This window comes from Phaethon aethereus (assembly GCF_964289735.1).
Source record: "Phaethon aethereus genome assembly, chromosome: 2".
NCBI lineage: Eukaryota > Metazoa > Chordata > Aves > Phaethontiformes > Phaethontidae > Phaethon > Phaethon aethereus.
This window is the reverse complement of record NC_138582.1, coordinates 69,331,118-69,346,471: the sequence shown is the minus strand read 5'-3', so window position 1 is coordinate 69,346,471 and position 15,354 is coordinate 69,331,118. Positions and strand designations below refer to the sequence as shown.

General features: G+C 36.9%; 1 protein-coding gene across 1 annotated transcript in view; it reads right to left on the bottom strand.

Annotated features, from left to right (window-relative positions):
- The window catches only part of LOC309402582 (dynein axonemal heavy chain 5-like), a gene marked incomplete at both ends in the record, with an annotated part of 181,253 nt that overhangs the window by 132,172 nt on the left and 33,727 nt on the right, over positions 1-15,354 (bottom strand). Inside the window, 12 exons of the mRNA XM_081996444.1 lie at positions 2,640-2,802; positions 3,844-3,980; positions 6,170-6,288; positions 6,448-6,852; positions 6,936-7,016; positions 8,842-9,045; positions 10,185-10,277; positions 11,418-11,581; positions 11,681-11,804; positions 11,920-12,007; positions 12,795-13,002; positions 14,822-14,973. Of these exons, the coding sequence (XP_081852570.1) occupies positions 2,640-2,802; positions 3,844-3,980; positions 6,170-6,288; positions 6,448-6,852; positions 6,936-7,016; positions 8,842-9,045; positions 10,185-10,277; positions 11,418-11,581; positions 11,681-11,804; positions 11,920-12,007; positions 12,795-13,002; positions 14,822-14,973 (1,938 nt within the window). The remainder of the gene's footprint in view (positions 1-2,639; positions 2,803-3,843; positions 3,981-6,169; positions 6,289-6,447; positions 6,853-6,935; positions 7,017-8,841; positions 9,046-10,184; positions 10,278-11,417; positions 11,582-11,680; positions 11,805-11,919; positions 12,008-12,794; positions 13,003-14,821; positions 14,974-15,354) is intronic.

Below are 15,354 nucleotides of genomic sequence, written 5' to 3'. Positions count from 1 at the left end.
TTTAAGAGGCAGTTCCTGGATACTTCTATGCCAAGGCAAAACAAGTACCATTCTTACAAATATTGTCTTAGGCTGGCCATTGGAAATCGGATCTCTTAGCTTGGTAATGAAAACTACTAATTTTTTTACACAAATACCTTTTTTTTTTGTCTTGATCTCAGTAATATCTTCTAACAGTAAGTTCCATGAGTTACATACTGTGTTAAAAAAATATTCCACTGATCAGGTTTAAATTTCTTTCTTAAATATACTGGTCATTCTCTTTACACTATATTACAGTAAAACATAAAGGGAAACTTCTCTCTAGCTGTTATTATAAACTTCTATAATGTTTCCCTCCACATGCATTTTCTCTAAATATTTATCCTTTTTATCTCTTTTTAAATGGATTTATTTTCATCTACAGTTATTTTTGTGATTCTTCTTTTCATGATTCTAGGTTTTCTATTCTATTACTATTTTTAAAAGGGGTAGCAAAAAAGAACCTTAAAGAACTATGCGTATCTTTACAATTATACTAGAACACTAACTGCATTTCCAGTATTCCTGCTCCTTTCATAACAGAGCATACTATCTTAGTCATTCCTGTGGGTACCTCCTGTACACTATTTAAATTTCTCCAGCTTTAAAGATAATAGCTTGATGCAATAATGCTAGCAAGCCTGCCAAAGGAAAGATAGTATCAGGTTAGACTTCTATCACAAAAAATTATTTACTGTCTACTGGTGGTCACCTTGCTCCAAATACAGCTCACCACTTGAGAGGAAAAAAAAGTCACACGTGAAGTAAAAAGAGAAACACATAACTTTCAAAACTGTTGTCACGCAATGGTTTCCTTCAGAGTTCCAGGAAAAGGAAGCCTAAAGAGAGTCCTACTAACCTGTAAAATATAATTAACTACAGAAAAAATGATGACGCAGACTCCAGAATTCTACTGAAATGATATCAAGACTTATAGATACTGTCCAAATGCAGAAGTATATCTATTTTACATATATACTTACCACTATTATTTTTAAAAATAGGGCTTTTTTTTCAAATTAACAACTGAAAGATAGTTCACTTAGGTTTTCCAGAAAAAGAAAAACATCTCCACTGCACTCCTTCAGTGTATACAGAAATGGACCCTGCTCAAATGGTGACACACTCAAAAAAACATATGACTAAAAGGCCTGAGCGCAAGTAACTTTTCCTATGCTTGTCAAAGATTTGGGATGAGGTGAAAAACAGAGGTTTGATCTCATTCTCTTGAATAATACCAAAATGTAAGTGAAGTCTCTCTCAGGTCACATTGGAGAATCCAAAATCAAAAGCTGATCAGAACTACTGATGAAGCAGACACACACACTGGCTCTTCCAGGAGAGAGGCTCTGCAGAAGAGAAAGCTCTTTATATTGAGTATGAACTTGTCTCGACAGAACTCACTGAGAAAGTGGTCGGAGCCACTGTGTAAAGAGGTGAAGAAAATGCTTATACCAAAATAATAAAAGAACAAAGAAAGCAGAGAGACAGTTCACTTTTTTTTTCCAATAGATATGCACAAGATAAAAAAATTGCACATTTATTTTCCAAGTTTTGCATGTAGTTTGGTTCTCATGTATATTCTGTCATTCCCATTAAAAGTAAAACTGGTAAGACTGGTACAGATAGCTACTCTGAAGGATGCACAGAATACTTAAGACCTGCATATAGACTCTCCACTTTCGCATATAGCAAAATTCCCCTTTTCTAGCAAGCAATTCTGACCATACTGCTGTGCCAGGAATCAGAATTCAAAGCAAGCTGTCAAAGGGGAAACAATCCAAATCCTGTTGGTTCATGAGCCCCTGCCTCTGAGAGTAGTAATAAGGTGGGTCAGGGAAGTCTTGCAGGCCCAGCCATGGCTGTTGAAAAACCAAAGGTGCATCTTTACGAACACAGTAGAACAATTCCTCTGATTTCAGCACAGCATGGTTTCACCTAACAATTATTTTGCATGTGTAAAACATTATTCCTCTCAAACCTCATAAATAATCCCTTAGAAATTTCAAGGAAAATTGAACCAGGAAAGCAGTAAAATGGTCAGCAGAGGCAGCCAGGGCCTGGTCCCATAGTACCCAAGCAAGGAGGGCAGGGCAGGCCTGAGGATGGTAGTCAGGTTCAAATGAGAATCCAGATCTTCAGACAAGTCCACAATAATTACACAGGACCTTGTTGAAATAACAATTTCAATCCATACAAATGCGCAGAAGTAGACAGTAGACATCAAAATTCTGCCTAACACCACGGACAAACAATTAATTAGCTGTAAACTTAATCACTAAGAAGGTAATATATGAAGATCAGATATGAAGGTTATTTATACTTACAATCACCTTGCCACAGGTCTATGCACCTTACTCATTAAATAAGCTACAACCTACCATGTCAGTATATGCCAACAGGTATAAAGTGACTCGCAGACGGAGCTAAGTAAGGTCACACGTTAACTGCATATTGCACCACAGTCTGCAAGTACTGCAGCTGTGCTGAGCACTTGTGCAAGCCTGAGCTTGATATAAACCAACAGATTTTTGTCCCTCAGGGCAAATTTCACAAGATAATTAACATAGAAAGCTGAGAAGTAAAAATTGTATGCACTTCAACAAATAATAACTTACCTGTTCTGAAAATCCAGAAGTTCATTATTAATTTTTTCAATATCTAAATCATTCCAAAGCATTTCATTGTATCCATCGATATTAGCAGTGACTGAATTATAAAGACTGTAAAGTTTCTGAAGCAATGAAAGCTCACGTTTAATTTTGAGCAGTTCAGGATACTCTGTTTCAAATTTTAAAAGAAATTTATGAATTTTAATTAGGTACAACTGTATTCATGAACACAAAAATCCATATATTTCTAAAGTTACTATTTAATGTCTGAAATCAGATTTGCAGTCTTTTAGATAGCATCTAGTAAGACAAATTTTTCCAGTTACATTACATATGAACATCAGATTTTGATGCACAGTAATTGTTTATATTGCTGAGTTTTTTATAAATATTCTTTTATCACAGTAGATGTAATCTTACAAGTATCGTGCTGCACCTATCTCTGTGAGGAATATAATGTTGAAAAAGTAGTTGGAATGGCAAAGGAACTATAGTTTTATACAAGAACTAAAATATTCCCCATCTCAATTTGCATTATATACTTAAGAGGTTGGGGATGGGGGGTGTGCTTTCAAAATAAAAATACAGAATATGTTACATAATAAAAGTATTTAAAATGGACCTCCTTAATGGAACTGTTTTGTTTAGTTTCTCTCCTGTCTTTCGGAATTCCTAGTTAAATATATTGTGATTATTGCATATGTTTTCAGACAGGAGAATATACTTAATTTACTATGTACAAATTAAAGTGCTTATCATACATTCTGCTATAACTTTAGTTCACACCATGGTCTTCCAAACTTGAAGTGTGTCTGACTAGGAGACATAAGGATATTACAGATCAGTTGCACAGCCCAAGGGAATTCTATATCTGGAGCAGTGACAACTTGAGTACTTCAGCAACATATTTCCCAAATTTGGACATGGAAGAAATCAGACAGGACATGTGCTTAACTCTGAAAAGAAAAAGCAAGAGAACTAAGCAGCTGGACCCCGAGATACATGGAACAGTGTAATATTTTTACACCTAATGTTTATGTATGTGCAGACTGAGAGCCAGTTTCACATAGCTGCTTTTCATAGGAAAGACAATAATAATTTACTGCAAGGAATTTTTCTACAGTTAATCCAGCACTGAATACATTTAGCAGGACCCACAAGAAAAATTTAATAGCCTAGGACGAGGTATTCATATCCCCTGAGAAACTACCTGTGATAGGAAGACCAAATAATTCTTCCCCACCAGAGAGAGAGATATACTTCCTCCATAGTTCATCAAATTTCGCTTGAAAGGTCTGTAATCTGTCACTTGCTTCATGGGGAGGAACATTCTCCTCACTGGGGCCCCTGTAAAAAACCAAACAAATTCAGTGCAAGTATCAACCATACAGGCTTCACAAAGAAGCACAACAGAACCCAGACCTTACTTACTGAACAGTATTTAATATTTTTTAACATTTTTTCTAGAAATTTTCACAAAAGACACTAAAAAAGAAAATGCAAAGTATATTCAGTGTCCCAGAATGACATACTGAGTAGTCCCTGAAAGAAAGGCCAATTTATTTTCTAATAATAAAATTCACCTGGGTTACCATTCGTATTACAAACAGCTAAAAAGATCTACAAATGTTTTCGCCTTTTTCCATTTCTTTTCTTCTGTAAAATGCATTTTAATGATTATTTTCATGTATATTCTCAAAAAGGGAAAGACAGCAGGTACATAGTTCAGGAGTGAAAACTGTGGTAACTGTTACTAGAACTGTAATTAAGCACTCAGAAAAATAACATAAAAAATATGATTTTGCCCTAATGAGTGTATCTCAGCTGGAGAACTGGGTGTAATCCCCACCTCTCACACCTGGGATCACTTCTTGACTGTATCATAACATTTTGGGGTAAGAACTGTATGTCATCTTCTATTGTGCCATGGCTATTTCTAGAAGGAAATACAGGCATCAGAGAGCAGTGCAGGCTGGCTGCTTGGCAAGGAAAATTGAACCAGGAAAGCAGTAAAATGGTCAGCAGAGGCAGCCAGGGCCTGGTCCCATAGTACCCAAGCAAGGAGGGCAGGGCAGGCCTGAGGATGGTAGTCAGGTTCAAATGAGAATCCAGATCTTCAGACAAGTCCACAATAATTACACAGGACCAAGGTCAAGCAGGGAAGGTGAGTCAGTAAGTCAGGGTCAGGAGCAGGTCTAGGGAAGGTAACCAGAATGAGACACAGTCCAGTGGTTATCAGGCTGTTCTGAGATCAGGCTAAGTGAGTCTGCGCATTGGGATCCAGGTTCAGCTCCATAGGGTCCATGGCCAGGCACAGGCATGGCTGCAACAGAGCTGGAGCTGTAGGTCAGGGGGCCAAGCAGTGAAGTCTCAGCTTCAAGGCAAATCCTACAGGAAGGATCCTACAGGCCTTCCTAAAGCCTCCCAGCAGAGCTGCATGGGAGTGCTCTGTCACCAAAGGAAGGGGGAAGCCCTCAGATGCTCTAGCTCTAAGTTGTCCCTGAGCCCAGGCAGCTCAACCTCCAGGAGGAGAGATGCTCTCAGGGTCCCTACAACTGGTAGCAGCCACAGGGTGTTTCCATGAATTCTTCTTGGATGACTCCAAGAGCAGAACTGCAGGCAGCACTGTGCATGCATCCACATTAGCAACTTGGTGCTCTAGCAGGTTGTTTTTAGGTGCAAATTCACCTTGTGTCTATAGCTGGAGTCTTGAAGCATGTGCTTAAATGCACTGCTAGTGTGCCTTCAAGAAGTTTCACTCCCAGTGAAGCCAAGGTTGAAGCCAAATACCCGGTTACCATTTGCACCACCCTGCTTGTAACACCAATGCAAAAGCATCTGCCCTAGGTATATATTCTCCAAGGCCCATCAGGAGTGAGTGCTCTACACGTACACTGAATTCTATTCGTAACAGCAAGGCAGTCTGTAAGTGTGCAATGCATGCCTAGGGTCAGCTGCTGACATCAACTTCATTGCCACAAAACACACTGTGCATGTATTGTCCTAGAACCATATCAGATCGCAGGAAAACAAATTCTGGTCTTTCCTTCTTCATTGATAATGTAGAAGTGTCCCATGAAGGACACATACCCCACAATTTAAATTTAAAAAAGCCAAAGCTTAGAAGTAAAACTGAGTAAGACTCAGTGAACTTAGAAATAGCCAGAACTAGAATCTTCGCTCACATCCAAGGCACTAATTAAGTACTTAATATTAAATATATGCTTAAGTGCTTTGTTCAGGTTAGAAACCCCAAAAAACCCTTTAAATTTGTATCTGGATTGAGAATTGGGTTTTTCTTCCCCAACCTATTAGCTCTTCTGGGATTTCACCGACTCCAGCATTGAAATTATGGGAATCAATATGTGACAGTAAGAGTATCAGCCCACCTTATATTATTCTGAAATTAGGCTTTTTTATCAGCTGTCATATACACAGTGAGGCTGTATTATGTTTATTATATGAAGCCCTTTCGATACACTATTTTTGAGCAATCACTAACAAAGCATAATTGTATTGTACCACAGGTCACTTACTTTTCATCATAATCTTTGTAAAATTCTGCAGTATCAATCTGGAATTTTTGAACACCACTCAGTAAATCTGTTTTCATGTCTGGCTGTACCTTCAACAGCAAGTCCTCAACCTGCAGTGCCTACATGCAGACAAAGAGGAAAAACAGGCACAAAAGAGGCAGGGGAAAAAGCACAGAGTTTTAAGTAAGAAAATAGTTTTGTTCTAGCATTTCAACATTAAAAAGGTTGACAATAACTTTGCTATATATATAATCTGAGAAATAATACAGCTATGATACCTGTGTGATTAGGTTCTTCCAGGCATAAGCCAATCCATCAACTCTTTCTGTATTTCCATCTTGAAAGAGTAAATTGTATTTATGAAGCACAGAATAAGATTCTTCTATAGGTCCAACTGTCATGTCAATTTTAATCTCATTCTCTCGAATTTCCTTTAGTGCTTCCATTGCTCCCCGTACATCGTCAAGGTCATGGATAGGTCTGCTTAATCTCTTGCTAACGTTTTCAATGAATGAATAAATTTCATCCATGTCTGTGGCAGACTTTTTATTCAAAGCTAATCCAAATGTTCTTTGTCTTGAGCGGCATTCTTGAATTAAGGCTATTTTCAATGACTCTGTTGCAATATCCACCGATTCCAGTATGCAGTGATTTGGCAGTTCTCTGATTTGCATTTCTAATTGCTAAGACAAACACAAGTGTTCAGGTTTTAATTTCACCACAATTTCTCTGAACAGTTCATTGTTATTAAAGATACAATACTTACAGAAAAGTATCTGATTTGAGTTTGGAATTCAGCCGTTGTTGGTTTAGTATCGATAAACTCCCTCACTTTTTCCTCTGGATCCTATATAAAAGAGGTTTATTTTAATTATTACTTAGCATTGGTATTACAATAACCTGTGGGGGACCTAGCTGCCTGATCTACTGTGCAAGCACAAAAGATCCCTCTCTAAAAGCTATAAACATTAAGATCAAATTATTTCACTTGAACTGCTTTTCCTGACTTACTCTTTGTACCGTACTCTGTACTAAGTGCTTTAAGGCACTTCAAATCTATCTATAACTGAAAAACTGACACAGATCAGAATATCCCTTATCCATCCAAATATTACTACAGAATTTACAATGTAGCTGCTAAAACTTTGCTGGAAATATTTCCTTCCCAGTCTCCCTTCTGTCTGCAAACCCCCAAATGCAGCTCACATCCTCTAACAGGTACGTCAATGGTAGTGATTGTACTCAGCCATCTTCATTCTTCCTGAAACGGTATATGTAACTGCAGTTTCTCGCTACAAATGGAATGGTCATTTGGAGCAAGCACAGTTTGGCAGGGAAGGATGGCTCTAAGGTAAGAGGGGGCATTTAGCTTGTTGAAGCTTGTTTAAAAGGAGCAGAGCACTGAGCATCCTTCCTTTTCATAAGGTAGGCCAGTCTCTGCAGAGGCAAGAACTTCAGTGTCACCCGCTCAATAAATGTGTCAGATTCTTGGTTCAATTAGAGACAAATGATCTTTACCCAGCTCAATAACATTCATCTACAGTCTGCACTGAGAGGTCCTGAGAAGCTGTTACAGCTTCTTTGGCCAATAATGAGTTACTACTGACAGTTGCCAGTGGTCCTACTGAAATTATAAAGACAGGGGACAATAGTGCCAAATCCTAAGGAATTTTAAGGTTAAGGAGCAGATTAACTGACTATTATAGAAGATTTTAGTCAAAAGGAAACCTTATCATGCTACGGCATCATCCAATCTGATTGTGTCCGTGTGAAATGACATACCATCAATATGTGGTTAGCTCAAACAGTATCTCCAAAAGCTGAGGTAACTAAGCATTAAGATTTGGAACCCCAGAAACTATGAAGAGGTGAAAATTCCCTGGCTTGACTTGAACTCTAACTGCAAAAGAGTCAGCTGCGGCCACGTGTTCACCTGAGAGTTGGTTTAGGTAGGGGACGTTAAAAATAGTGAGCATTTGCAAAGATTACTCCTGTTTTTATTGCTTGTTTCTCAGACTGACTAAAGCACCTTTGACAGGTAAGAACAGAAGTGTCCATCTACAGAGAGTTGAGTTTCACTAGTCAGAACGTACACAAGATTTTACTTCATGAAATATCTCCTTCCAAAACACTCCTTGGAGCTTTACCATTTATGTGACTGGACCCACTTCCTAAAGAAGACAACTCCATCAGCCCAGATTCTCTTCTGCTTTGAAATCCTTATTACTGGAAAAATTTCCTAGATTTAGCTTATCACTTGTTTGAAGAAATAGAAAAGCTGCTTTCAGCAGTGGTTGCAGAAGAAGAACTAATCAGTTTAACATTCAGGAACAGTTTTGTAGTCTGCAATTTCTCAGATGCTGCTAAATTATTCTTTTTTATAACCTATGCAGACAAGATACTGTGAGAAAGATGCATAAGAGATCATAAGCTTGTTTATGCTCCAAACATACTTTTTTGTTCTTTTGCTTTCTTCCTTAGATGGTTGAATTGGTAAAGAATGACAAGTTCTAGTCAACACAAGAGGAAACAGAGGAGGTACTATTGGTATATGGATTCTACTATGAAGCCAATGCTTCCTGCTGAGCGCACAGTCTCCTTATGCAGCCCAAACCAGCTGATTTAGAACATTTCACAATACAGTAACATATTTTATTAAATATGTATTTAACCTTGTTCCAGATGCCTGAAAATTCAGAAAAGCTGTTCAGAAGATCCGATGCTTCAGTTTTGAGAGATAAAATAATTGTGTTTAGTTGGATCACCATTTTGTTTACATCCTTATGTTCGATGATCTGTTTGTCTAAAGGTTTCAGTGCCACCATCCTGGTGAGTTTGCTCTCATCGCCTAGCTCTACAGCAACAGCTTGTTCAATCTGACATAAGTTAAACAAGAAAAGAGATATGTCCAGTAGTTTTATATAGTTTATTTACATTATAGAATGCCCAATAATGCACACACAATAACTGCTTCTAAGAACAGATAGAGAGTGCACAGAAAGCATCCACAAGGAGACCCCCTGTTCTTAGCTTGGATTTTTACAGAACTACAGTTCTAGTGTTAAAGCTGATTTTATAAAAAATTGCCATGTGGAGCGCTATATTAATTGTCTCTGACATCTGTCAAATATGTGTCATATATAAGTACAACTGTGATGTCTCCTGCTCCTACGCAACTGCTCAGGTCTTACTGGTTCCTTTAGCATAGAAGTACAATCTTTACCCATTCTTGGCCAAAAAAGGTCCTGTAGGTGGTGGGGGGTTGGCTGCTTGGAAATAAGCAAACAATCCTGCTTGAAGAAACTGAATTCAAACCGCTCTCTGCTAGTTTATTTTCTTTATTATTTATTTGCAGGACTTGAATGGGGTTTTTTCACTGAAATGAGTTGATCTGTTTTTCATGTCAGATCAACAAAATACAAAGATATTTTTACAAAAACACTTTTCATCACAGATCTACATAGATCTGTATTTCAGAGGAGAGAATTAAGGCCATCTCATTACCATTACTGTTTCTGCACTTCAACAAATTTCAGTTTCTATCTATACCTCAGACCATCCCAAGGTTTTAGTGCTCATTTTAATGCCAGTTAAAATATTTATATTGTATTTACTGTAGCATTATAGGTGCTGTATGCAGCCTGGAAATTTAACTTAAAATACAGCTTTTGGCTGGAAAGACTGGTAACAATTTATACTCAGCTAGTAGTACTCATGGATAATATTAGTTTTTACACATTATTTACACTATCATCATCATACCTGGACAGTATATTTAAAAGACTTTTTAAAAGCAAATTTTAATTTTATTATTAGAAACCACCAAACATAAGGTTTATGAATTATTACTCTTATGTTCAATTACTTGGTACAGAGATTAAAAACTGGGCTTTCACATAACAGGAAGATCCAGCAGATTACAAGTCAAAGTATTGGTAGAGAACAAATTCTTATGAGATTAAGAAATGTTAACCAAAATACTAACATTTTAAAATATTCAAAATAAAACACTCACCTGCTGCTGTTTATGATGTAAGTAAGCAAATTTCCACAGGGGGATAGCTTTGGCTATTGATAATATGATATTTACTGCTTTGTTTACAGCACTCTGAAAACAGAAAAACATTCACCTTGAACACACAGAGAGATTATGACAAATAAGAGGGGGAAAAAAACCAAAAGGGGATCCTCCAAACAATAACAAAATGGCAAAATTATACCTCTATCTTTACAGGAAATATTCTAATAAGCATGAAGTAGGATCACCCAAAATACATTTTGTAAGGGGAAAAAGTACTTCATAAAGCTTTATCACAGTCCTACATTTATGTGGTTTTCAAACAAGAACATGAGACCTGCATGAGCAGTAATCATGAATCACTGGGGATCATAACTTAATTATAGTGCTATTTCCCCTTAGACTGGTTATAAACATAGTTACTTATTATGAATAATAGTATTTTTCACATTCACATCAGAATGCCTGAACACATTTGTCTGAATTTGTGATGGTATAGTCTAGAATCTATACAGGCAGCTATATAAATTACTATATAACTTCTTCTATCTATGGTAGTTTAAAATTACACTTTGTGGTCTGATTTCTTGCTGACACCACCATGAAGGCTGCAAATGAAATCTGAGAAATAATTCAATTACTGATTTTGACAGTGACAATGCTAAATGAAAAGTCCACAAATCAACACCATACAAAACTAATACTTGGTGAATAATTTCAGACATCATAGGAAATTGCAAGTACATGTATAACAATTTTGCTGAATTAGTACAACTTTAAATGGGTGTTCAAATTTTTTCACGTTTTAGGGCCTCAGGCTACATTTCTTTACTGCAGAATGGTGATTTATGAATGATACTTTAAACTGATAACAACATTTGATATTCTGAAAGGTCTCCTTAAGGAGACCAGAAAGTCAAATCAGGCTGTATCAATGGCATTCATTTTTATTTTTGTATTCACTTTGAAATGTTTGCCTCTAAGTAGAGGACTGTGAATATGAGTTACTGAGCCTTTAGGAAAACAGTTCCTTCCACTGGCCTGCATAACAAACCTGATCAGTGGCTTCATGTCCTTAGCACCCAGTGATGTCACAAACTCAAGCAACTTTTAATCTTTTTTCCCTTTCTTTTAGTTCTTATACTGATTAAATTTGCATATGTTGTTTTAAAACAATACATTTATAAATGTTTTACCATAAATGACTGATATGTGCAATTACTTTGTTACCTGAATATCTTCAAGACTTGGTTTCAAGACAACATTAGGAATGGCCAGTTGAAATTCAGCTTTGAACAAAGGAACCCTCTGTGTCTCTACAAACTTGGTCATCTGATACCTAGAGTCAACAGCACGCAATCGATGCCTTAAGGACTCTAAAGAAGTCTTCGTGCCTAGATAAATATAATATTTAAGTGAGCTTATATTTTGGGGGGGAAAAAATATTAAAGCAATATTAAAAAACTAAACATATCTGAAAAAGATAGACTCACATCTGACTAAAGAGTCAGTATTCTTCTGACAAAGCTGCCCCATCAGATTGTAGTAACTACAGGACAGGCATTCTTGGCAGCGTGTTTTCTGTTTCATGTCGAGATGTGTACAGGCATATGAATCCTGAAGAGTTAAAGGGAAATTCTTAGGAAAATAACCTTATTATCCAACATCTAAGTGAAATATCAAGTATCTGACTAGGTTATAAAACGTTATTTTTTACACTGTGAGGTCTTACCTCCAGACTTCTTCTGGCATCTGCTTTCAGCCTGTGCTTAAGAATATCTACCAGTTCATACACAGAGTATTCCACTTGCTGACTCTGTCTACAAAAACAACCTTACAGTCACCCACAGGGAATCACACATAAGAAATACCCTTTCTTATTTTCTAGGCACACCCCCAGACCGACTGCACTGTGAAGAATTGTATGTGGAGGGAAATACCCTTACAATTTTCAGTTTCTTCCTATTGCTTGGGCATACAGAGAATGTAAGACATTAAGATATGCAGACTATCAAGAAACCCATTTGCCAGACTGTTATATCTGATTCAACTGGACTTCCTAATAATTAATATGTTAATAAAACAGGCTTATCATGATGACGCAGTAAGATAATCTGTGAAATCAGAATTAGGAAAACAAAACCAAAAAATAAATAGAAGGTATCTTATTTTGCACAACAGGCATAGACATCTTTTTGGAGAAGAATTGAACAGCTATTCTCCTATAATCTGGGAAATAAGCATAGGCCAAAAAATTTGTGGCACTGGGAGAATGGGAAGTCTTACATTAGCTAGCTAGCATCAGGAATCACGCAATTAACATGGGATGAGATTTCAAGCCCCATCCATCTTCATTTTTCTTGCTACTGATTAGAATTCCATAAGAAGAAAAATATGAAATTCTAAACACTACACAAACGATTTTACATCTTCTGTATGCAAGATACTTGGGAGCTTCTCCCCTGCATCCTGAGACTATCATTTTGCTTTAGACTAGTCCTTTCTTAAAATATATTTTGAAAGTGAATTCTCTATGCATAATAAAGTAATACATAAAACAATCCCTCCCAAATATGGCCTTGAAACCTGTGTAGTTAGTAAACCTACTGAGACAGTTTGTGAGCAGTAGAGACAGCACGCTTTTCTGCCTGTTCCAGGAAACAAAGCACATCTATAGGTTCATCTTCTGGCAAAATTATCAGAGCAGTGTTTGACATATCCTCCAGAATTCTTTCAATTCTGCATTCCAGGGTATCAGACACTTCTTTGACTACATAGTCCAACTCCCTGAGGGTACTATAAACATTCTCAATAACTAAACAAAGAAAACAAAATGAAAACAAATCATGCCAAATACAGACCTCTTAAATCTCATCTCCCCTTCCCTACCCCCCTCCACACCCCCCCCCCCCAGGTATTACAATAAAATGAGAATTTAATGGTGATTAAATATGCAATTAAGGTCTGAAATAGAAACATGATGGACTTTCTCTATTTTGGAGTCTTTAAATTAAACAGTTTTATAATAAACAGTACACTATCCTTCAAAATATCTCTTCTTTTTTGTATTAAAGAACATTGTAATGAAAAGGATCAACAAAATACAATGGAAAGTAGAAAGGATACAATTTTGGGCCAAAATTTATTTTGGTCCTCCTACATACATACACAGTGAAATCCAGTACGTTTATTATTGTAATTAATTTATAAATTCAATGGCTAAAATTCCCGCAGTCAAGATCGCATACTGGTTAAACCACTAGACGTCTTCTTTCATGCGTATAACCTAACTTACTCTGGAAAGAGATAAACTGAGTGCTTTAACAGATGTGTTTATTAAACTAGGTAAAAACAACTGTTTCTGAATAGACTGGATAAATTATTTCCTTGTCTTTCATACTTTCCATTGCAAAGAAGAAAGAAAGATGTCACCTGACACCCTTTCTCTTAGTATTTGTTATTACCAGACAGTAATATTTATTACTGAATCACCAATACTCTTTCTTACGGTACGTAGAAAGAAATCACTATGATATCTGAGACACAGCAGTGTAGCAGTGGTGTCCAGCTGCTGATGTTTTAAGTGGAAAACATAATTTGTTCCTATTAGGAATTTAATGATGGAGCTTGTCTTTTTTATTAATTAAAATGGACAAATAATCCAACCAATTCCGTAGTTGTTTTTTTAATATGTAAATTAGGTAGTCCTAAATCAATTTTTTAGCCTTGCCTCCTGAGTTTTAGTGTAGAAGGCAACCACGGGCCCCCATACTTCTACATATTAGATAGAAATAAGGCACTTAAGACACTAAGCTTGTGCATAGAGAATTCAGCATATTGCTGGCAGGTCAGAGTTATTTTGTATACACTGAACTAATGTCTAATTTGTAAGTGTGCAACATGCATTCTGGGCACGTTAGACATTGCACATCTTCAAAAAGATATAACACATAAACTCAAGAAAAGCATTCCTTTCTAGGGGTGATTTCATTTCAGCTGCAGCAGCAGGAAACAGGAAGTAGCCCAGATAATCTTGCTGCATAACCTCTCTCTTGTCAAAAAAGGCCAGTTTCCACCAGAGCAAACGCTGATCCAAAGAACCATTAAAACCTGAATTACAGCTATTCAGATACTTAACACAGTGCAGACAGAACATAAACAAATAAATAAATAAATAATACGGGAAAGACCTTCCTTATGATGCATTACTAAACTATGCAAACCAAATACAAAAATTCATTTTAGAGCTATAAAACAAACATTAAAAACCACTTGCCATTGGTTTTTTGTGCTCTGGTCAGAAAAAAGTCAAGTAAAGCCAAAAGGTGACCAGCCCTGTCAGAGCCCCATGCACCAGTGCCACAAGGCAGAGTCAGAAATGAACGTCTGCACAAACCCATGCCCCATTTCATTTTCAGATTTAGGCTGCATCTGTTCCTGTTTCTCATGCTGCTTTTCATTTTGAAGAAGAAAAGTGAAAGGCTAACATCAGCCTACCTCAACTGAAAACTGATTTACAGGCATGTTTTCCCCTCATATAGATGGAGTGTTCTTCCTAAAACTGACAAGGAAATAACTGGCAGGTACCACGTAACATAATCAACAGTTCAACACTTCTTTCTCGTACTACATACATTTATTAATGTTCAAAGACGACCATGACAGCTGCATCAGGCCTGGGGTAAGGGCATCCTCAACTTGTCCTATGAATGGTTTCATGAGTGGTTTCAGCATAACAGGTATCCCCTTCAGACGCTCTTTGTAATTGATCAACAGGTTCTGGAGTCTGCAAGACAGGATCAGGTTTAGAATGTGCTTAATTCAGATATTTGAAACATACAGAAGTTCAGACACGTTTTCTGTTAAAAAGATTTGCAAGTTCTGACCCCATGTTAAAAATAAGAACTCTTCCAAGCTCTTCCTAGCTCACAGTAAGCCTCTTTCTCCCCACTAACAGCAGAACCAGACTGGGGAAATAAGTATCTCCAGCAAAGTGACTGTGATCAATTTAGAGGAACTTTCTTTCAAGGAAAATTAATAACAACAAAAACCCCAGGAAACTGAAAACATGGTATTTTTGTTCCCTTCTTCCTATCTCACAAGACATGGCATGAAATAACATTGCTTATAAGAAAAGCAAGATCCAAACCACTTAGGACACCAAATA